The sequence below is a fragment of the Plecotus auritus genome, assembly GCF_963455305.1.
Source record: "Plecotus auritus genome assembly, chromosome: 3".
In the NCBI taxonomy this organism is placed as follows: domain Eukaryota; kingdom Metazoa; phylum Chordata; class Mammalia; order Chiroptera; family Vespertilionidae; genus Plecotus; species Plecotus auritus.
In genome coordinates this window covers 95,896,724-95,921,575 of record NC_137772.1, presented here as the reverse complement: position 1 = coordinate 95,921,575, position 24,852 = coordinate 95,896,724, and the positions used below count along the sequence as shown (strand labels likewise).

Genomic DNA, 24,852 nt, shown 5'->3' with positions numbered 1-24,852 from the left:
TTTCCATAAAAAATAGCTGCCTTCATGTTTTTAATTTGATTTCGCTTGCAAAGAAATGCTGGCTGTGTCTGTAGAGTCATAGGGGCATAGGACAGAATGAGTCTTGGGTAAGTCTCATTCAAATGATTGCTTCATTGGCCCTTCCCCTTTGTTAGCAGAGACCACCATTCTGTGTGTGTGGTTGGTCATACTCTCAAAAGGTTTAAGAGTCTTTATAACATGACATTGTGTAAACACAAGATTGCAAAATGTAAATCAATGCCTCTACATTTGATCCTCAGCTTCTCATAAAACAGGATAAATATATCATTTCTAATGTCTTTTATCTTTAAATTATTATTACTATTGGCAAATTTAGTGGCTTTTTAGAAAGTTATTGCCAGGTTTGCTTCTAGTTTATTTTTCTCATCTTTTTAATTGTAAAAAATTGTAAAAGATGGAGAGTGTGTCACGTAACACCCAGCCCAGGATATATAGAGTGCTAAAAAGGAGCTGAAAATGGCCCCTGAATCTAGGCTGTGGTTAATTGCTTCCTCTTTATTCTCTAGCCCACTCCTCATGCCTTTCTTTCTCTCCACTCCGAAGCTTTATTGAGATTATAATTGACATATAACTTTGTGTAAGTTTAAGGTGTACAATATAATGATTTGATATATGTATATTTGTGAAATGATTACAATAAGATTAGTTAACACATCCATCATGTCACATAATGACAATTTTCTTATGTATTAATTTTTAAGATCTACTCTCTTAGCAACTTCCTATATATAACAGTATATAGTCACCATGCTATGCATTACATCTCTAGAACTTATAACTGGAATTTTATATCCTTGGACCACCTTTCCCCTTTCCCCTACCCCCTTCCCCTGACCCTGAAAAATACCAAACTACTTTCTGTTTCTATGAGTTTAGTGTTTTGTGTTTTTTTTTTTTTAGATTCCACATGTAAATGATATACAATACTTGTATTTTTCTTTCTGACTTATTTTACTTAGCATAATGCCCTTAAAGTTTTTCCTTGTTGTTGTAAATGGCAGGGTTTTCTTCTTTTTTATAGTCTAATAATATTCCATTGTGTATATATACCACACCTTCTCTATCCATTTATCTGTCAATGGACATTTAGGTTTTTTTCTATGTCTTGGCTATAATAAATAATGCTGCTATGAAGATAGAGGTACAGATATCTCTTTGAGATAGTGATTTCATTTCATTTGGATAAATACCCAGAAGTAGAATTGCTGATCATATGGTAGTTCTATTTTTAATTTTTGGGGAACCTTCACACTGTTTTCCACAGTGGTTGTACTAATTTACATTCTCATCAACCGTGTACAAGTGTTCCCTTTTCTCCATATCCTTGCCAGCATTTGTTATTGCTTATCTTTTTGATAATAGACATCCTAACCAGTGTGAGGTGATGTCTCATTGTGGTTTTGATTTGTATTTCACTGATGTTTAGTTGATTACCTTTGCATATACCTTTAGCCATTTGAATATCTTCTTTGGAAAAATGTCTCTTCAGATCCTTTGCTCATTTTTAATTGGATTATTATTATTATTTGTATAATTTCCTTATATATATTGGATATTAGTCCCTTAACAGATATGGGGCTTGCAAATATTTACTTCCATTCCATATATTGCCTTCATTTTATCAATTGTTTCTTTTGCTGTGAAGAAGCTTTTAGTTTGGTATAATCCCACTTTTTACTTTTGCATTTGTTGCTTATACTTTTGGTACCATATCCAAAAAATCATTCCCAAGACCAATTTCAAGGAACTTTTTTCTGATGTTTTCTTCTAGAAGTTTTATGGTTTCAAACTTTTAAGTCTTTAATCCATTTTGAGTTTATTTTTGTGAGTGGTGTAAGCGAGGGATCCAGTTTTTTTTTTTTTTTTTCACTTGTGAATATCTGGTCTTCCCAACACCATTGATTGAAGAGACTATTTTTCCCCATTGAGTATTCTTGGCTCCCTTGTCAAATATTCATTGACTGTATGTGCATGGATTTATTTCTTGGGTCTTGGTTCTATCCCATTTACCTATGTGTCTGTTTTTATGCCAGTATTATACTGTTTTAATTTCCATGGCTTTGTAATATAGTCTAAAATGAGGAAGTGTGATACCTCTAGCTTTATTCTTTTTTGGGCTTTCTTTGGCTAATCAGGATCTTTTGTGATACCATATCCTCTGTGTAGATAACTTCAAATGTCTTATCTTCTATTTTATTGATTCTTTCCTCTGCTTGGTTAACTCTGCTGTTTAAGCTCTCTTTTGAATTCTAATCATTGTATTTTTCAGCTTTAGAATTTTTTAATGGTTTCTATGTTTTTTGTTGTTTCAACTTCTTATTTTGTTCATGCATTATTTTTTTAATTTTGTATCTTTTGTGTGTGTGTGTGTTCTTGCTTACTAAACAACTTTAAGAGGCTTATTCTGAATTCTTTGTTTAGCTCATAGTTTAGTTCTCTGTTGAGGGTAGTTATTGGAGCTTTATTCATTTCTTTTGGTGGTGTCATGTTTTCCAGATTCTTCACGATTCTTGATTCCTTACGTTGTATGTGTGCATTTAAGTAAGAAGTTTCCTCTTCAAGATTTTGCAGATTTGCTTTTGACCTTCACCAGTCAGCTGGTAGCATTCTTGGGCAGGTTGGGCTTGCTATTGTTGTCTCTATTAAGGCAAGGCCACTGCATATGCTCTGAGGTTGTGGGGGTGCTGCTGGCTGGGTTATATAGATAGATGAGACAGCTGGCTGGGCTCATTGTTTGGGCAGGGCTTCAGGTTATGTCCCATGGCTAGGTTGGGCCATTCACCCTGCAATTACCTCTGGTTGGGTGGGGTTGCAGTCTCTTCCCTGGCAGGGTGGTGCCACTTATTGGATGCTATGATTGGGCTACTATGGATTGGGCTTCACAATTGCTCCTGTTAAAGTGGGGTCTCATGGCTGTGCTTTCTAAATGGAGGGTGCTGCAGGCTGGGCTCAATGTTTGGGTGGGGCTATAGACTGTACCCTAAAGTTGGGTGGAACTGCAGGTTGGGCTCCACTGCTGAGTGGGGTTGTAGGGTATGCTCTGTGGCTGAATGCTGCTGTAAGCTGGCCCTGTGGCTTCCCAGGATTATTGTTCAGGCTTCTTGGTTATACGGAGCTGAGGCTATGCTCAATAGTTGGGCAGGTCTGCTGACTTGGCTCTCTGACCAAGTGGGACTGTAGGATGGGCTTCTTGGTTATCTGGGTTCTCTGGTCAGGCTTCCTGGCTGGGCAGCATAGACTCAGTAGTTTGTTGTGGCTTTGAATTTGCTTCCCTACCTCAGTAGGGTAGTAGTGTGACTCATTGACTGGGGAACCTAGATCAGGCAGAACTGCCAACCAAGCTTTCTGGCCAGACAGAGCCACTGGATCTACTCTGTAGATCAGCATTGCTGCTGGCTGGAGTCTTTGCTGAGGTGCCCTGAAAGCAGGATCATGGTGTGCCAACGTTTGAGGGCTGCTTGCTGTAAGACTTGCTGCACCCCCTTCTCCATCTCTACCTGATCCCCAGTGGTCCCTGTGGGGCAAGACCTAAATGGACTTCTCAGAAAGCATCCTCCAACTTTGAGCGAGCTGGATGTTCACCTTGGGCTCTCTTTTCCCACTGGAGAAACTGTAGGCCCCGGCGGGGTGGGGCGCCATGGGTACAGTATTGTGTCAGTCTGGAGGAGGGCTGATGCAGTCAGAATGTAGCCGTTTCTCTTATCCTTCTAATGTACTCCCAGTCTCCATGTTTCAGAGAGGTGCTTCAACCTTACCCCTGGGTGCTGGAATTTTCACAGTGGAGACATCTCTATCAATAGTTGCTCATTGATTTTCTTGGGATGGCAAATGAAGTTCAAAAGGACCTGTGTCACCATCCTGATGACATACTGCAGTTCTGAGCAGTCATCAGGTGTGACATAAGTTAACTTCAGTGTGTAAACAGCTATGAGTGGTTTGCTCATTTGCCATACTAACAGGGAGCTTGTACTTCTTATTGAGCGGAGATTGGAAACTAATTACTCCCTTATAAAAGTCAAGAATAAAATAGTTCTTTTTACAGTTTCAAGTTTGTACACAAGGAGTATTACTTGGCATAGGAAGCATGGGTTTGTATCAAGCCTGCTGATCCTATGGAAGTAGAATTGCTCAAGAAATGTATCTCTAGCTGGTACTTTAGTGTAAATAAAACTGGAATTGCTCTTAACAGCTTCATGACATGCAGTGTCAAGGATGTTTGGGGAGAAAAATTACATTCTGGTCTCAGTTGGGCCTTGAAATGATATTGAGCAAGTTGTTCAGACAGCAAAAAAAGGATTTAATGACATGAAGGAAGAGATGAGAACTTGAGTAAAATGATTCTGGGCTTTGGAACCAAATGGAAAGAAAAGGACAAATTCCCCTGTAGCTGTTAAGCTTCCATTCATAGTACAAAACTGCATAGTAACCTCTTGTTAATTACAGGAAGGGAGGCCAGTATTTTCTGATCATTTACTCTTTGGCAAGCTCTCTACTGATGTTTTTCTATATGTTGTAGAATTTCATTTCCACAAGTAAGAGGTGAGGTGGGTGGTGGCTACCCCATTTTAGAAATGATGTAACTATTTGTTAGATTCAGTGGCCATGTCTCCAGAATTAGGTCAATAGCCTACTAGGCCACAGAAGTGACTAGTCCAGCAGTGGGCAAACTATGGCCCGTGGGCCGGATCCGGCCCGTTCGGCTGTTCTATCCGGCCCGTGGAGCCGAAAGAGCGGAGGGTTCTCTTGCTCTCCCCTCCGCTCCTTTACTTTGAATTTATATTAGTTCACACAAACACTCCATCCATGCTTTTGTTCCGGCCCTCCGGTCCAGTTTAAGAACCCATTGTGGCCCTTGAGTCAAAAAGTTTGCCCACCCCTGGTAGTCTCTTGAGTATGGTTAAAGATGGGCCATTGGAAAACAATACTTAAAACTTTAGTTGCCAAATTTAATTATCTACAAAGTACCAGATATTAAGTACGTATTTTGGCCATTGCAAGCCATATGGTGTATGCTGCAACTGCTCAATTCTGCCTTTGTAGCAGGAAAGCCGATATACATATATATCTAACTTGTAAATAAATGGGAGTGGCTGTGTTTCAGTAAAACTTAATTTATAAAAACAGGTGTTGGGCCATCATTTGGTGACCCCTACTTTAGAGGAATAAAACTTTATGAGAGATTTTAAGGCTGGTGTGTTTTATCAGCAGGAAACATGACTGCAAACTTCATACTTGGCATATGGTAACTGCTCAATAATTATTTAACAAGCCAGATCCATGAGCCTCTATTTCTGCTGATTTAAAAATAGACTTTAACTGCAATATAATAAAAAGGTTAGGTATCTTTAAAGGTTCTTTTGATCTTGTCAGAGGAGCTTAAAGGTTTTGGAAGTTTTTATCAATAGGTGAGCTGCATGATGTTAGTTAAGCTCAGTCTTGTTTGAGGACACAGAATTGATGACATTTTAAGATGTGCTTCTAGGACATAAAGGCAGAGAGATGTTTAAGAACCATTAAGGGAGCTATCCAAGATGGCAGCAGACAGGACGACAGTGAGTGAGTGAAAGAGCAAAAGGGGAGTGTGTGGATGTGTGGGGCATGTGTATATTTGTGAGTGAGGAACAGTTATTCCTCAGGACTGTTGGGGGATGGCGGACCAGGCTCCCCTAGCTGGGCAGCCTCTACTACCGCTGAAATCTCTACCGAGGTGGCTAGCTCTGCCGCATAGATCATGCCATCTTGAGGGGGAGAGTGGCTGTGACTGGGAGCCCAGCCTCACCTCCACCAGGGGAAACATCGGACACCATCCAGGATCCTACAGCCACACCAGCCAGGGACCAGCTGCTTTGGCTGTGAACCCACAAACACCGATATTCCAGCCTCCCTGGCCGCAGGCTCCCAAAAAGTTTGTCCAGGGGGAGACAAAATGGTAGCTGAATAGGCAGATGGGTCTGGCGCCTTCTCACGGAGAAGATAGAACAGCTGAATCGAATAACATCCACCCGGAATTTGTGAATAGAGACAATCTGTGGACAGAAAGGTCAGAGCTAGCCAGGAAACTGGTGGGATCTGGGCTGCAGGGAGAAACCCGTGCAGCCTGGACTGTGCTGAACCAACACCGCTTCCCTTAGGGACAAGTGTAGCACTCGACTGTGGAAGGTTATCCACAGGGCTCCTGGCAGTGAAGGACTCTAGATCTAAGCCCACAGCCATGGGAGGCTGTGCCCAGAAAGGCAGCATGAGGTTCTGCACCTGCGGCGCAGGGCTGGAGGCTGGGGGAGAGATAGAGAAATGCATAGCGGCATGGTTGCTCAGTCTTTATAATCTCCTTGCTTTTACTCTCTAAACCCAGGATCTTTCAATTACAAACACTCACAGTGGCTGCCATGCAAAGCAAGGTGGTTTTGTGGAAGCTGGGAACAAAATAAGGAGAGGCAATCAGGAAGCCAGCTCTGAGACAGTCGGATCCCTCCAACCCTGAACCGACACACCCAGCCTTGAACTCGGCAGGGAAACAAAGATTTGAAATACTCCAGGGAGCCCTTGGGAACTGAGTTGAGGGGCCATTTGGTCCCAGAAACTAATACAGAAACACTGCCACCTAAAGGCAGTGACACACCCAGCCTTGAACTCGGCAGGGAAACAAAGATTTGAAATACTCCAGGGAGCCCTTGGGAACTGAGTTGAGGGGCCATTTGGTCCCAGAAACTAATACAGAAACACTGCCACCTAAAGGCAGTGTCAGAAATAGACGCTTGTGTAAATACGACTGAAAGCAGGCAGACAAACATAGCAGGCAGAGAAGTCCCGCCTGGATGACACCAAGGCTGTGGCGTCTAACACAAAGGAGCTGTGGATCGCTGGGAGCTTCAACACGGTGCTGACTATCTAGCAGGAAGCTGAGACTTGGCAGACAGAACAGTGGAGAGGGGTCTTAGATCAGCCTCCATGGGACATTAAATTACTTCACTTTTTTTTTAATCTTTTACTTAAGAAACTACATTTTTTTTCCATTTATTTATTTATTTATTTATTTATTTATTTATTTATTATTATTATTATTATTATTTTGACCTTTTCTTGTTTTTTTAATTAGTGTTCTACATTATATTTTTATTTTATTTTATTTTTATCATTACTTTACTCTATCTCATTTTTTTCTTTATGCAAACCCTTCCTTGCTCACTTTCCCTTTTTCATACTGTTTCTCTTCTCCTATTCCTGCTTTAGTTTTTCTCTATCCTTTCTTTTTACTCCCTGTTAAAAATTGATCTTATTTATCTGCTTTATTGATGCATTACTATTACAGTAGTCTCTATTGGCTTACTCATATATCGAATTTCCTCTCCCCTGCTCCAAGTCCATGCACCCTTCTTTTTCACTTTTTTTGCTAGCTAATTGTTTTTCTTGTTGTTGTTGCTTGTTTGATAGTTTGTTTTTGTTTTTTATTTTATGCTTTTGTTTTCCTCACCTCGTTGTTCTCTTCTTCTACTAATAGCTTAATAGTTTCACTCACCCAACTCAGGCCTATCTGCTGCCTACTCTATTCTCCATTTCCAGAAATAGATGAATATATGGATAGATAGATTAAAGGGAAATTTTATATATATACATAAACTTTATAAATATATATACATATATATCTTTAATATATATTTTAATTACTATTTTTAAAAATTATTATTTTTTTTAATTGAGTATTTTGTTTTTTACTTTTCTTCTTATACACTCACTCTCTTTCTACCTCCTCTATACTGAATCATAGCCATTTCCCCATTCATTCAATTCCTTTACATTACCTTTTGGAAATAAACTCTGCCTCTTCAGCTTCATCTCCCCCCCTTTTTTTCTGGGGGTTTATTGTTTGCATTTTTTGGTTTAGTTACTGTTTTTGTGGAGGTTTCTCATTATATACATATATTTTTTCTCTTTCTTTTCCCTTCTTTTTTCTTCTTTTCCTTTTCTTTCTTACATTTTTTCCCTTTCTCAGTATCATTTTTGCTCTCTTTTCTCTCCCCCAATTCTCTTTTTTTCTGGTGGTCACCTTTATTTGGGTTTATAGGTGTTGTGAATACATTTGTGTTTTGTTCCCTCTATGTCATGTCCTGTCGAGTTGTATTTTGTGCCTTTTGGTCAACATGGTAGAGAGTAAGCCACATAACCAGACACCCTGAGAGGAATGAAAATGGGAAGACAAAGAAACAGCCCCCACACCAAAGAAAGGGAAATCACCGGAAAAGGAAGTAAATGAAATGGAGGCAAGCAATTAGTCAGAGAAAGAATTCAGAGCAATGGTTATAAGGATGCTGAAAAGATTGGGAGGCAAATTCAGCAACATGTATAAGAATCAAGAGGAAATAAAAAAGAACCAAGAAGACATGAAGAATGACATTGCTGTAATAAAGAACACAATAGAAAGCATCAACAGTACACTAGAAGAATTGGAGGACCGCATCAGTGAGCTAGAAGACAAGGTAGGAAAAATCACCCAAGCAGAGCAGCAACTGGAAAAACTTAAAAAACAGGAGGAGAGCCTAAGGGAGCTTTGGGACAACATGAAATGAAACAACATCCACATATAGGGGTTGCAGAAGGAGAGGAATCTGAGAAAGGAATAGGAGACCTGTTTGAAAAAAATAATGACAGAAAACTTCTCTGTTATTGGAAAGAAAAAACACACACAAGTCCAAGAATCTCAGAGAGTCCCAAAAATGATGAACCCAAAAAGGCCAACACTGAGACACATCATAATTAAATTGACAAACACCAACAACAAAGTAAGAATCTTAAAGGCTGTCAGAAAGAGACAGAAAGTTATCTACAAGGGATCTCCCATTAGACTATCAACTAATTTCTCAACAGAATCACATCAGGCCTGAAGGGAATAGAATGAAATATACAAAGTGATGCAAAGCAAGGGACTGAATCCAAGAATACTATACCCAGCAAGGCTGTCATTCAAAATTGAAGGTGTAATCAAGAGTTTCACAGACAACAACAACAACAACAAAAAGACTAAAGGAGTTTATTACCACCAAACCAGCAATGCATGAAATGCTAAAGGGTCTGCTGTAAAAAGAAGAAATAGGAAGGGAAGAAGGAACACAGGAATAAAGAATAAAAATGGGTGCAAACAAGTACCTATAAATAATAACCTTAAATGTAAATGGATTAAATGCTCCAATCAAAAGACATAGGGAAGCTGAATGGATAAGAAAACATAACCCATATATCTGCTGTCTACATGAGACCCACCTCAGAACAAAGGACTCACACAGACTGATAGTGAAGGAATGGAATATAATTTTTTCAGGTGAATGGAAATGAAAAAAAAAAAAGCTGGGGAAACAATACTTATATGTGATAAATTGGACCTCAAAGTAAAGGCCATAACAAGAGATAAGGAAGGCCACTTCATAATACTAAAAGGAGTAATTCAACAAGAGGATATAACTCTGGTAAACATATATGCACCCAATGCAGGAGCACCCAACTACAAAAAAACAAAACAAAACAAAACTTCTGGAAGATATCAAGGGAGAGATCAACAGCACTATAGTCATAGTAGGCGACTTTAATACCCCATTGACACCAGTGGATAAATCCTCTAAACAAAAAATCAGCAAAGAAACATCAATGCTAAATGACCTACTAGATCAAATGGACTTAATTGACATCTTCAGAACATTTCACCCTAAAGCTACAGAATATACATTCTTCTCAAGTGCACAAAGGACATTTTCAAAGATAGACCACATATTGGGACACAGGCAAAATCTCTTCAAATTCAAGATGATAGAAATCATATCAAGCATCTTCTCAACCACAATGGTATAAAATTAGAAATTAACTACAATAAGAACAATGAAAAAAAAATCAAACACCTGGAGACTAAATAGCATGCTATTAAACAATGATTGGCGGAGAAACCAAGATGGCGGCATAGGTAAGCACCTAAACTGCTGCCTCGCACAACAATTTCAAAACTACAACTAAAAGACAGAACGGACACCATCCAGAACCACAGGAAAGCTGGCTGAGTGGAAATTCTACAACTAGAAGGAAAGAGAAAAGCTCACAGAGAATTGGAGGTACGGCAAAGGGTCTTTGTGCACGCAGAGAGGAAGGGTGGCTGAGAGCCTGGCTGACTTTCTCTGGCGGAAGGGGGAAGGAAGCCCCCAACCGCACTGAACCCCAGTTCTGACTGCACTGAACCCCAGTCCCGGGCGAAACCCCATGGACCCAGGCTCATACAGGGGGCGTCTGGTCTGTCAGGTAGAGAGAAAGGCACCTGGAGACTCGGAGACCTGGGGGAGACCCGGGGAAGACCTGGTGTGCCAGTGTGCACAAAGGCTGCGGAGGTTGCCACAGGCTTTCCCTAGCAGAAGGGAGTCAGAAGCTCCTAACTGCACTGAACCTCAGTTACAGGCGAGCCCCTAGGGACCCATGCTCTTACGGGGGGAATCTGGACTCTCAGGCGGAGACTCGGGAGCCGAGGAAGGCAAAGGTCTGGAGGTGCGCGCATGCCAATGTGCACAAAGGCTGCGGAGGTTGCCACAGGCTTTCCCTAGTGGAAGGGAGTCAGAAGCTCCTGACTGCACTGAACCCTAGTTCCAGGCGAGCCCCTGGGGACCCACGCTCTTGTGGGGGAAATCTGGACTCTTGGGTGGAGACTTGGGAGCCGGGGAAGGCAGAGGTCTGAAGGTGCGCACACGCACGCAAGGGCAAGGCTGACTGGAAGCCAAGACTGTCTGCTCCACCCTGAGACTCCACCCCATCCAAGCTGAGCACAGAGGCTATTGCAATTTGGCAAGTCTAACCCTATAAGGCTGTCTCCAGCACAGAACTTCTCCCAGCATAGACACAGCTGATCCTTACAGCCAACTGGCCTGGAGGCCAATTCCTCCCAGTGATACCAACAACAATCAAGACTTAACTACAACAAGGCTGTACACACAGTCCACAAAGGGATGCACCAAGAGTGTCCACCTCAGGTTGACTAGGGAGGCCAACCCACTGGGCCATATAGGAAACCTAGCACACAAATCTACCCTACCAACTCAGGGAAGCAGTGAAAATGCGGCGTCAAAGAAACAGATCACAAACGAAAGAAATGGAGGAAAACAAATGACTGGATATAGAATTCAAAACCACGGTTATAAGGCTTTTCAAGAATATCCTAGAAAAGGCCGATAAATATAACGAGACCCTCGAAGATATGAAAGAGGACCAACTAGAAATTAAACATACACTGACTGAAATAAAAAATATTATACAGAGACCCAACAACAGACTAGAGGAACACAAGAATCAAGTCAAAGAATTGAAATACAAAGAAGCAAAAAACACTCCACCGAGAAAGCAAAAAGAAAAAAAAATCCAAAAAGCTGAAGATAGTATAAGAAGACTCTGGGACAACTTCAAGCGTACCAACATCAGAATTATGGGGGTGCCAGAAGAAGAGAGAGAGCAAGATACTGAAAACCTATTTGAAGAAATAATGACCGAAAACTTCCCCCACCTGGTGAAAGAAATAGACTTACAAGTCCAGGAAGCACACAGAACCCCAAACAAAAGGAATCCAAAGAGGACCACAAAAAAGACACATCATAATTACAATGCCAAGAGCAAAAGACAAAGAGAGAATCTTAAAAGCAGCAAGAGAAAAACAGTTAATTACCTACATGGGAGCACCCATATGATTGTCAGCTGATTTCTCAACAGAAACTATGCAGGCCAGACGGGAGTGGCAAGAAATATTCAAAGTGATAAATAGCAAGAACCTACAACCAAGATTACTCTACCCAGCAAAGCTATCATTCAGAATTGAAGGGCAGATAAGGAGCTTCACAGATAAGAAAAAGCTAAAGGAGTTAATCACCACCAAACCAGGATTACATGAAATGCTGAAGGGTATTCTTAAAGAAGAGGAGGAAGAAGAAAAAAGTAAAGATAAAAATTATGAACAACAAATACATATCTATCAACAAGTGAACCTAAAAATCAAGTGAATTAAAAACCTGAGGAACAGAATAATCTGGTGAATATAATAGAATCAGAGGCATAGAAAGGGAGTGGACTGATAATTCTCAGGGGGAAAGGGGAATGGGGGGGTTCATAAAGAGACTGGACAAAAATCATACACCTATGGATGAGGACAGTGCGGGGGGAGGTAAGGGCAGAAGGTGGAGTGTGAACCGGGTGGAGGGTAGCTATGGGGGGAAAAAGGAGAAACAATTGTAATAATCTGAATAAAGATTTATTTAAAAAAAAAAAACAACAATGATTGGGTTACCAAAGAGATCAAAGAAGAAATAAAAAGCATCCTGATAACAAACGACAATGAAAACACAACAATCCAAAATCTATGGGACACAGTGAAAGCAGTCTTGAGAGGGAAGTTCATAGCTCTACAGGCCTACATTAAAAAACAAGAAAAAATGGTAATAAATTATCTAATCCTACAATTCAAAGAGTTAGAAAGAGAGCAACAAGAAAAGCCCAGAGTAAGCAGAAGGAAGGAAATAATAAAGATCAGAGTGGAAATAAACGACATAGAGACCAAAAAAAAAAAAAAAAAAACAATACAAAACATCAATAAAACCAAGAGCTGGTTCTTTGAAAGGATAAACAAGATTGATGAACCTCTCGCCAGGCTCACCAAGAAGCTAAGAGAGAGGACCCAGAATAACAAAATCAGAGATGAAAGAGGTGAAGTAACAACTGACCCCACAGAATTACAAAGGATTATGAAAAAAAATACTATGAACAACTCTATTCCAACAAACTGGACAACCTAGATGAAATGGACATATTAGAAAAATACAAGCTTCCAAAACTCAATCAGGAAAATGAACAAATCTTAATATGCCGATAACTACTGAAGAAATTGAAGCAGTTATAAAAAATCTTCCAGCAAACAATAGCCTCATCTGGATAACTTTACAGGAGAGTTCTACCAAGCATTCAAAGAAGAACTAAAAGCTATCCTCCTCAGACTATTCCAAAAAATTCAAGAGGAAGGCACACTTCCAAGCTCTTTCTATGAAGCCAGCATTACCCTAACTCCAAAACCAGATAATGACATCACAAAGAAAGAGAACTACAGGCCAATATCCTAGATGAACATAGATGCTAAAATCCTCAACAAAATTCTAAGAAATTGAATTCATCATTACATTAGCAAGATCATACACCATGACCAAGTGGAATTTATTCCGGGATGGTACAATATCCGCAAATCAATAAATGTGATACATCACGTACTAGTAAACAAATTGAGAGACAAAAATCACATAATCATATCAATTGAAGCATAAAAAGCATTTGACAAAATCTAACACCCTTTCTTGATAAAAATTCTCAGCAAAGTGGGAATAGAGGAATCATACCTTAACATAATAAAAGCCTTATGTGACAAACCTACAGCCAACATCATACTCAATGGGCAAAAACTAAATTCATTTCCCCTAAGAACAGGAACAAGACAGGGATGCCCACTTTCACCACTCCTGTTTGATATAGTACTGGAAGTATTAGCCATTGCAATTAGACAAGAAGAAGAAATAAAAGGCATTCAAATTGGAAAAGAAGAAGTAAAACTGTCCTTATTCACAGATGACATGATACTATACATACAAAACCCCAAAGACTCCATCAAAAAACTACTAGACCTAATAAATAAATTCGGCAATGTAGCAGGATACAAAATTAACACCCAGAACTCTATAGCTTTTTTATACACCAACAATGAACTCACAGAAAGAGAAACTAAAAAAACAATCCCGTTTACCACTGCATCAAAAAAAATTAAGATACCTAGGAATAAACTTAACTAAGAAGTTAAAAGACCTGTACTCATAAAACTACAGGACATTGAAAAAAGAGATAGAGGAAGACATAAATAAATGAAATAACATACTGTGTTCATGGATTGGTAGACTCAACATCATTAAAATGTCCATACTACCCAAAGCAATTTATAGGTTTAATGCAATCCCCATTAGAATACCAATGGCATATTTCACAGACCTAGAACAAACTCTCCAAAAATTCATCTGGAAAAAAACACTACCCCGAATAGCCACAGCAATCCTGAGAAAGAAGACCAGAGTTGGAGGGATCACAATACCAGATATCAAGCTGTATTACAAAGCCACGGTTCTCAAAACTGCCTGGTACTGGCACAAGAACAGACATATAGACCAATGGAACAGAACAGAGAATCCAGAAATAGTCCCAAGCCATTATGTTCAATTAATATTTAACAAAGGAGGCAAGAGCATACAATGGAGTCAAGACAGTTTCTTTAATAAATGGTGCTGGGAAATTTGGTCAAATACATGCAAGAAAATGAAACTAGATCACCAACTTACACCATACACAAAGACAAACTCAAAATGGTTAAAGGACTTAAATGTAAGATGGAAAACCATAGAAATCTTAGAAGACTCCATAGGCAGCAACATATCAGACATATGTTGTAGCAATATCTGTACCGTTACAGCTCCTAGGGCAATGGGAACTAAGGAGAAAATAAACAAATTGGACTACATCGAATAAAAAGCTTCTGTACAGCAAAAGAAACCATCCACAAAACAACAAGAAAGCCCACTGCATGGGAGAACGTATTTGCCAATGCTATTTCATATAAGGGTTTAATCTCCAACATTTAAAGGGAACTCATAGAACTTAACAAAGGGAAGATAAACAATCCAATCAAAAAATGGGCAAAGGACCTAAATAGACACTTTTCAAAAGAACATGTACAGAAGGCCGAGAGACATATGAAAACATGCCCAAAGTCACTAATCACTGAGAAATGCAAATCAAAACAACAATGAGGTACCATCTCACACCTCTCAGAATGGCTATCATCAACAAATCAACAAATGACAAGTGCTGGCAAGGATGTGGAGAAAAAGGAACCCTCGTGCACTGCTGGTGGGAATGCAGACTGGTGCAGCCACTGTGGAGAACAGTATGGAGTTTCCTCAAAAAGTTAAAAATGGAACTCCCATTTGACCCAGTAGTCCCACTTCTAGGAATATATCCCAAGAAACCAGAAATACCAACTAGAAAGGATACATGCACCCCTATGTTCATAGCGACACAATTGACAATAGCTAAGATTTGGAAACAGCCTAAGTGCCCATCAGCAGATGAGTGGATTAAAAAACTGTGGCACATCCACCCAATGGAATACTATGCTGCTACAAAAAAGAAGGAACTTTTACCATTTGCAACAGGATGGATGGAATTGGAGCGCATTATGCTAAGTGAAATAAGCCAGTCGGAGAAAGATAAATATCACATGATCTCACCCATATGTGGGATATAATGATCAACATAATTTGATGAACAAAAATGGATCCAGAGACAAGGTGGCACTGAACAGACTGTCCAACCTCGGGGAGAAGGCAGGGGAGGAGGAGGGTTAGAGAGCAACCAAAGGACTTGCATGCATGCATATGAGCATGACCAATGGACACAGACACTGGGGTGGTGGGGGCTTGCCCTCGGGGGTCGTAGTGGCCATGAAGGGAGGTTAATAGGGAAAAAAGGAGACATGTAATACTTTAAATATATTTTTTAATTTATTTATTTTATTTTATTTTTTTAAATAAATCTTTATTCAGATTATTACAATTGTTTCTCCTTTCCCCCCCGCATAGCTCCCCTTCACCCAGTTCCCACCCCACCTTCTGCCCTTACCTCCCCCCCACTGTCCTCATCCATGGATGTATGATTTTTGTCCAGTCTCTTCATGAACCCCCCCATTCCCCTTTCCCCCTGAGAATTATCAGTCCACTCCCTTTCTATGCCCCTGATTCTATTATATTCACCAGATTATTCTGTTCCTCAGGTTTTTAATTCACTTGATTTTTAGGTTCACTTGTTGATAGATATGTATTTGTTGTTCATAATTTTTATCTTTACTTTTTTCTTCCTCCTCTTCTTTAAGAATACCCTTCAGCATTTCATATAATCCTGGTTTGGTGGTGATGAACTCCTTTAGCTTTTTCTTATCTGTGAAGATCTTTATCTGCCCTTCAATTCTGAATGATAGCTTTGCTGGGTAGAGTAATCTTGGTTGTAGGTTCTTGTTATTCATCACTTTGAATATTTCTTGCCACTCCCGTCTGGCCTGCATAGTTTCTGTTGAGAAATCAGCTGACAATCATATGGGTGCTCCCATGTAGGTAATTAACTGTTTTTCTCTTGCTGCTTTTAAGATTCTCTCTTTGTCTTTTGCTCTTGGCATTGTAATTATGATGTGTCTTTTTTGTGGTCCTCTTTGGATTCCTTTTGTTTGGGGTTCTGTGTGCTTCCTGGACTTGTAAGTCTATTTCTTTCACCAGGTGGGGGAAGTTTTCGGTCATTATTTCTTCAAATAGGTTTTCAGTATCTTGCTCTCTCTCTTCTTCTGGCACCCCCATAATTCTGATGTTGGTACGCTTGAAGTTGTCCCAGAGTCTTCTTATACTATCTTCAGCTTTTTGGATTTTTTTTTCTTTTTGCTTTCTCGGTGGAGTGTTTTTTGCTTCTTTGTATTTCAATTCTTTGACTTGATTCTTGTGTTCCTCTAGTCTGTTGTTGGGTCTCTGTATAATATTTTTTATTTCAGTCAGTGTATGTTTAATTTCTAGTTGGTCCTCTTTCATATCTTCGAGGGTCTCGTTATATTTATCGGCCTTTTCTAGGATATTCTTGAAAAGCCTTATAACCGTGGTTTTGAATTCTATATCCAGTCATTTGTTTTCCTCCATTTCTTTCGTTTGTGATCTGTTTCTTTAACGCTGCATTTTCACTGCTTCCCTGAGTTGGTAGGGTAGATTTGTGTGCTAGGTTTCCTATATGGCCCAGTGGGTCGGCCTCCCTAGTTAACCTGAGGTGGACACTCTTGGTGCACCCCTTTGTGGACTGTGTGTACAGCCTTGTTGTAGTTAAGTCTTGATTGTTGTTGGTATCACTGGGAGGAATTGACCTCCAGGCCTGTTGGCTGTGAGGATCAGCTGTGTCTATGCTGGGAGAAGTTCTGTGCTGGAGACAGCCTTATAGGGTTAGACTTGCCAAATTGCAATAGCCTCTGTGCTCAACTTGGATGGGGTGGAGTCTCAGGGTGGAGCAGACAGTCTTGGCTTCCAGTCAGCCTTGCCCTTGCGCGCGTGCGCACCTGCAGACCTTTGCCTTCCCCGGCTCTCGAGTCTCTGCCCGAGAGTCCAGATTTCCCCCACAAGAGCGTGGGTCCCCAGGGGCTCGCCTGGAACTGGGGTTCAGTGCAGTCAGAACTGGGGTTCAGTGCAGTCAGGAGCTTCTGACTCCCTTCTGCTCGGGAAAGCCTGTGGCAACCTCCGCAGCCTTTGTGCACACTGGCACGTGCATCTCCAGAACGCTGCCCACCGGGGCTCCCCTGGGTCTCCCCCGGGTCTCCAAGTCTCCAGGTGCCTTTCTCTCTACCTGACAGTCCAGACGCCCCCTGTATGAGCCTGGGTCCACGGGGTTTCGCCCGGGACTGGGGTTCAGTGCAGTCAGAACTGGGGTTCAGTGCGGTCGGGGGCTTCCTTCCCCCTTCCGCCAGTGAAAGTCAGCCAGGCTCTCTGCCACCCTTCCTCTCTGCGTGCACAAAGACCCTTTGCCGTACTTCCAATTCTCTGTGAGCTTTTCTCTTTCCTTGTAGTTGTAGAATTTCCACTCAGCCAGCTTTCCTGTGGTTCTGGATGGTGTCCGTTCTGTCTTGTAGTTGTAGTTTTGAAATTGTTGTGCGAAGCAGCAGTTTAGGTGCTTACCTATGCCGCCATCTTGGTTTCTCTTTAAATATTAAAAAAAAAGAACTATTAAGGAACAATCAGGAAGTCATAGTGATTAATTTCATGTAGTGGTGTGGAAGAAAAGATCAAGAGTAGCTCCAAAGATTTGAACTATAATAATCTAAAGAAAAATAGTATTGCCATCAATAACAGGGATGCCATGCTGAGCTTCACAGTTACAAGAAGACACATTGATTGGATTTTGCACCATAGAGTGCATCAAAGATAGAGTGCACTCAAGTTCTTCATCCCTTCCTCTTTCCTTGCCCTCTAGTTTTCTGTACAGTGTCAGATTATACCTGTGTCACCAGGGGAAATTTCTGGTTTGATCATTCAACTAAATCAATATTTACTGGGCATCCACTGTGTGCCAACCATTGTCAGAGGCACTGCATCCATACCCGTACACTTGACCATTGCTTTGCTTCATCTCTTTGCATGTTTAGGTAACAAATAGAGAATTAGTGGATCTTTAAAAGTCTGGAATAGATTCTTCTTCCTGTGTTATGTTTGGTAAGTATCTCTGCCAGTTAGTCAGTCTGGACACATCTACAGCTCAAGACTTCTCTTGTAGACCAAACTCCCATATTTTCTGTGATTGCTTCAGAGGAAGATTCTGAACAAGGAATTAGAAATTTTCTATGTGCTATAAAGTTCTAGCATTCAAAATAGAGACTCTCAAGCTTATCAGGCAAGAAAATGTCAAGGCCAATGAAAATGCCTGCTATAGTGCCATCTTTGTACAGATAACTTACTGCTATCTAGAGCAGAAATGAACATGGGCCTTTGAAGTTGCCAATGGTCTCCCAAGAGGATTCTGGGACATAAGGCTCTGGCATTTCACTCTCTTTAATATTTTATGTAAGTCCTCTGTCAGATTATAAGCAAACACAGCTCCTCTTGGTTAGTAGTAGCATGTTTACTATGGGCAAAGAAATTTAATATGAACTCTGAGAAGGAAATAATTTTAGGGCAAGGTTACAGGTGCATGCATAATTTGCAGAAAGGAAGGTGGATGGATGAGGGAAAGTTTCAGGTTAGTTCATGAGAAGAGGACAGAATAGGTACAAGAAGGGAGGGAGAAACAAAAGGTGATTGTGAGGCTGGCATGACAGCAGGAGGTCAGAATGAAGAGCTGTGTTGTTGCACCAGTGTCTCTGGCATCTCCTAGTCATAATGGGCAGAGGAAGGGTGAGTTGTACTGTGTTCTGTGTTTATTGATCTCACTCAGAAGGTGACAACAATACCTAGAAGGTTCAAGAAACACCCTTCCTCCATAAATTCCAACCCAAATTTGACTGTTATAAGAAGCAACACAATCTTATGTAATGCAAAGCACTTTCTTTATTCTTTTAAATAACATTAACTCTGGTTGATTACCCTGAAGGCTCTGTATTAATAATTAGAATCCCTTACCCAAAATATGATAAACTTCCTACAAACACAATGTCAAAAATCTTGAAAGAACTGTTGTTACCTGAAATTCCTTTCAAGTTAGCTTTGAGTGGGTCAAAAAGATCGGTGACTTCCCCCCAAATTAATGTCTTTTAAGTTGACATGATTTTAGATCCTAAATCTAAAAAACAAATCATCAACTTTTATTTAAAATTCTCATTTGATATACGTTTATATGCACCATATAACCTCCAAACCCCCAACTTGGATGTCAGGGTTCTCCAGGCTCATTTCTGGCTCTATCCTTTATTGCTCCTTCCCATAAACTCTACTCACTGAATAATCCAGTCACACAGGACTCTCTCTCACCTCTGTGCATTTGTGTCTGCTGTTCTTTCCAGATGTCCTTCATCTTCCTTGACAACCTTTGAATGACTACACTCTTCTCTAAGCCCAATTCAATTGTTATCCCCAACTCTCCAGCTGTTTGGTGACCTTTGGTTATTAAAGCCTCATTTACACTTTGTTTGTTCTACTCTTTTTTTTTTTTTTAATTTTTTTTATTGATTTCAGAGAGGAAGAGAGAGAGAGAGAGAGACATTAATGATGTGAGAGAATCATTGATTGGCTGCCTCCCGCAGGGACCCCATTGGAGATGGAGCCCGCAATCCTGGGCATGTGCCCCTGACCGGAATCGAACCTGGGATCCTCTGGTCCGCAGGCCGACGCTCTATCCACTGAGCCAAACCAGTTAGGGCTGTTCTACTCTTTTGATGTATAGAACATTTTGCTTCCTCTCACTGTTGTTTATGACATCATAAGCTACTTGAGAAGAGAGGCTATCCTGAATTTTTTATTTTCTAGTAATAATTACTGAGTGTTTACCATGTGCTAGGCACTGAGAAAATTATTTTATGTAGATTATTTAATTTCATGTTCATAACTATGTTATTATTATCCTCACTTTAGAGATGACAAGACTGAGGCTTAAGAGTAAAGAAACGTACCCAAGATGACAATGAATACATGGTGGAGCTCAACTCAAATCGAGGCTGTCTGAGTGCAGAGTTTCCCATCTACATTTTGATACCTCGCATCCCATGTGGCATCTCACACACAGTAGATGCAGAAAAGTTGTTGACTGAGAATTGATAGTGTCTCATTTAATATGTTTATAATTTATAAGACATATTTTTATGTTTGCTGTGTGCAGTGTGTGCCTTCAGTGCACAGCAGGGAAGGAATGCAAGTTAAATCTTTGGTTTCCTAGTAAGTCCTGAGAGCAGGGAGAATCAGCACACCAACTTTGCAGTATTTCTGAAAAGGCAAGGTATTTAAAATCTTATTGTTGAGGTATCTTTAGAAGGACTGCTGACATTTTTCTTGAAAATAAAAATGTTTAAAATGGAGTTTAGATGGTCTTTTTCTATAAAACATGCAGGATTTGTAAGAGAGTAAAAATACTGGACAAAACCATTTAATATCAAAAGTCTTCATTGCCATATGAGACAATATGATCAATATTTTGAATAAAAGTATCAGATTTTCTCATAAGTGGATGTTTTGGATCCACATGCTTTCTCCAAGTCAACCTTACATTTCCAAGCATAACTTTGATTAACTCTCCTGAAATTTCTTAAATATTTAAAATACATCATTTGAAGACTCTTGATGCTAAAACATAGTGGTTAAGAGAATGAACTCAGAAATCCAGTGCTGAGATTTGAATCCTGGCTCAGCCTGTGATGAGCTGAGGACTTGGGACATGTTAGTTTATTTTTTTTGACCTCAGTTTCCTCATTTGTGAAACGAGCATAACAGTAGTTCTTTTTCTTAGCTTTGGGAAGATTAAGTGAAATAATGGTTGTAAAGTGCTGAGAACAATGCCCAGCATTGCTCATGCACTTTATTGTTACTATTGTGGTTTTATTGTTTCTAATGGTATCAAGAAATTGCTAAGGAATGTTTGAAATCAAGTATGGTGATTATGGTAGATAATAAAACTGTAATACCATTTTTAGTGACTAAACATAATAGTAAAAGTGAAATGCAACTATAAAAGATGAGTGATTTTTTTTTTGTATGGCTATGAAGGCTGGTCCAGAAGAAATACTACCAAAATATCTTGAGTTAAAAACACAGAAACACCTTTTACCAAAAAAACAGACAAGAATATCACAAGAAAACTGTAGACCATTATCCATTATAAATAGATGCAAAAATCCTCAACAAATACTAGCAAATTGAATCCAGCAACATATAAATCACCAGTGGCCTGGTGCATGAGATTCATGCACATTAAAAGGGAATTAATTAGAGGAAATATTTTAATATTGCTATTTTCCCTTTCTTTATAAAAGAAGTGTCAGAGATGAAAGAAAATTAGTAAAATGTATATGAAAATCTTCCTCCTGTCAGAGTCTGGGGTGCGCCACGGGACCCAGAGTCAAGTCCCCACCCACTCACGTGCACCTCAAAATCATGTGAGACCCAGACCCGGCCAGCCCCACATGCATCAAGCCCCGCTGGGCGGGAGGCACAGCCTCAGGTCCCCCAGCCTGGCGCCAGGTGGGGGGTGCAGCTTCAGGTCCCCTGGCGCATGCCGGGCAGGGGGCATGGCCTGAGGTCCCCTGGCCTGGGTTGGGGTGGGGGGAACACCTTGAGGTACCCCATCAAGCCCCGCTGGGCGAGGGGGCGCAACCTGAGGTCCCACATCAAGCCCTACTGGGCAGGTGGGGGTCACAGCCTCAGGTCCCCCGCCCAGGCCTGGCACCACGCAGCCTCAGGTCCCTGCTTATTGCTCGTTTATGGCTTATTACGGGAACCCAGCCTCCACTGTGCGTGCCACCATCTTGTGACGGTGTGAGGATCAATTTGCATATGACCTCTTTATTATATAGGATACCATGATCAAGTGGGGTTTATCCCAGGAATACAAGGTGGGTTCAACATGTGAAAAATCCATCAGTGAAAAACGGCATATTAACAGAGGAAAAGACAAGGCCACATGATCATCTCAATAGATGCAGAAAAAGCATTTGACAGAATTCAACACCCTTACACAGACACACAAAAAACCCCACATTCAACAAATTTGGAATAGAAGGCAACTTTTTCAACCTGGAAAAGGGCATCTACAAAAAATCTACAGCTAGGGTAATACTTAATGGTGATGAACTGAATGATTTTTTTCCCTAAGATCTGGAAAAAGACAAGAATGTTTACCACTTCCATTTAACCTTGTACTGAAGGGTATACAGGGATATTATGAAAGAAAAAGAAATAGAATTCACCCATATTAGAAAGGAAGAATTAAATCTATCTCTATTCAAGATGACTTGGTCTTGTACATAAGAAATCTTAAGGAATCCACACACAGAAAAAACTATTAGAGCAAATGAGTGAGTTCATCAAGGTGACATAATATAAGATTAAGATACAAAATTAACTGTTTCTTTATACTAGTAATAATGATCTGAAATCCCATGTATAATAACATCAAAAAGAATAAAATTCTTAGAAATAAATTTAACAAAAGAAATGCAAAACTTGTTCACTGGAAACTAAAGACAAGTCATTGAAAAAAACTGAAGTACTGGCAAATGAAAGATTCTGAGTTCATAGACTGTGGCACTTAATTGTGTTAGAAAGAAATATTCTCCAAATTGACCTACAGATTCTACACAGTCCTTAACAAAATTCCAGCTGCTTTCCTTTTTGGAAGAAACTAAGTTAATTCTAAAATTCATATGAAAATGCATGGGACCCAGAATAGCCAAAACAATCTTGAAAAAGAACAAAGTTGAAGAACTCACACTTTCTGATTTCTAAGTATACTAAAAAAGTAGTAATCAAGACTGTGTGGTACTGGCAAAAGTATAAACATTTATGTCTATAGAATAGAATTTAAAGTCCAGACATAAACCCATACATTTATAGTCAATTGATTGTGACAAGGGTGCCAAGAAAATTCAGTGGGATTTATCAATAAACTAGAGGCCTGTTGCATGAAAATTTGTGCAAGAATAGGCCTTCCTTCCCATGGCTTCACTCCCGGCTGCCTGGGAGCCTGCAAGTCTTCGCTCCTGCCCAGAGCACTGCTCCTGTAGCTCCCTCCGCCCCCCGTCCTTCTCCCCGCCCCCCATAGCAGGTGTCCCACCCTGCCCGGCTGCTCCGTGCCTGCATATGCAAATTAACCCACCAGCTTTGTTTGGTTAATTTGCATACTCACTCCTGATTGGCTGATGGGCGTCATGAAGGTACAGTCAATTTGCATATTTTTCTTTTATTAGTGTAGATGGCACTGAGGCAATTGGATAGCTACATGCAAAGAATGAAGTTGGACCTTTACCTCATACCATATATAAAAATTAATTGAAAAGACAACTTAGAACACAACATAGATCTTTGTGACCTTGGTTAAGTAATGGTTTCTTACATATTACATTTAAAAAGCACAAGAAAAAATAGATTAATTAAACTTCATCAAAATAAAAAACTTTTGTGCTTCAAAAGAAACCAACAAGAGCCCTAGCTGGTTTGGCTCAGTGGATGGAGCATTAGCCTGCAGAATGAAAGGTCCCAGGTTTGATTCTGGTCAAAGGCACATGCCTGGATTGCGGGCTCGATCACCAGTAGGGGTATGCAGGAGGCAGCCGATCAGTAATTTGCCTCATCATTGATGTTTCTACCTCTCCCTCTCCCTTCCTCTCTGAAATCAATAAAAAAAATATATTTAAAACATAAAAAAATAATAAAAAGAAACCAACAAGAAAGTGAAAAGATAGCCTATAAAATGGGAGAAAATATTTACAAACTAGAGGCCCGGTGCATGAAATTCGTGCATGGGGGTGTGTGTCCCTCAGCCCAGCCTGCACTCTCTCCAATCTGGGACCCCTCGAGGGATGTCCGACTGCCCACCAGGATTGGGCCTAAACAGGCAGTCTGACATCCCTCTCACAGTCCAGGACTGCTGGCTCCCAACCGCTTGCCTGCCTGCCTGCCTGATTTCCCCTATCCCAGTGGTTGGCAAACTGTGGCTCACGAGCCACATGCAGCTCTTTGGCCCCTTGAGTGTGGCTCTTCCACCAAATACCACGGCCTGGGCGAGTCTATTTTGAAGAGGTGGCATTAGAAGAAGTTTAAGTTTAAAAAATTTGGCTCTCAAAAGAAATTTCAATCATTGTACTGTTGATATTTGGCTCTGTTGACTAATGAGTTTGCCGACCACTGCTCTATCCGCTTCTGCTTGCCAGCCTGATCACCCCCTAACCACTCCCCTGCCATCCTGATCGATGCCTAACTGCTCTGCTACCGGCCCAATTGCCCCTAACTGCCCTCTCCTGTAGGCCTGGTCACCCCTAACTGTCCTCCTCTGCAGGCCTGGTCCCCCCCAACTGCCCTCCCCTGCAGGCCTGGTTGCCCCCAACTGCCCTCCCCTGCAGGCCTGGGTCCCCCCAACTGCACTCCCCTGCTGGCCTGATCGCCCACAACTGCCCTCCCCTGCTGGCCATCTTGTGGTGGCCATCTTGTGTCCACATGGGGGCGGCCATCTTGTGTGTTGGAGTGATAGTCAATTTGCATATTACCTCTTTATTATATAGGA

At 40.7% G+C, this 24,852-nt stretch overlaps 1 protein-coding gene across 1 annotated transcript in view; it reads right to left on the bottom strand.

The window, feature by feature from the left end:
• The window catches only part of SERPINE3 (serpin family E member 3), a gene marked incomplete at both ends in the record, with an annotated part of 67,775 nt that overhangs the window by 6,227 nt on the left and 36,696 nt on the right, over window positions 1–24,852 (bottom strand). Inside the window, 3 exon segments of the mRNA XM_080660130.1 lie at window positions 19,330–19,388; window positions 19,390–19,415; window positions 19,419–19,428. Coding sequence (XP_080516256.1) covers window positions 19,330–19,388; window positions 19,390–19,415; window positions 19,419–19,428 — 95 coding nt within the window.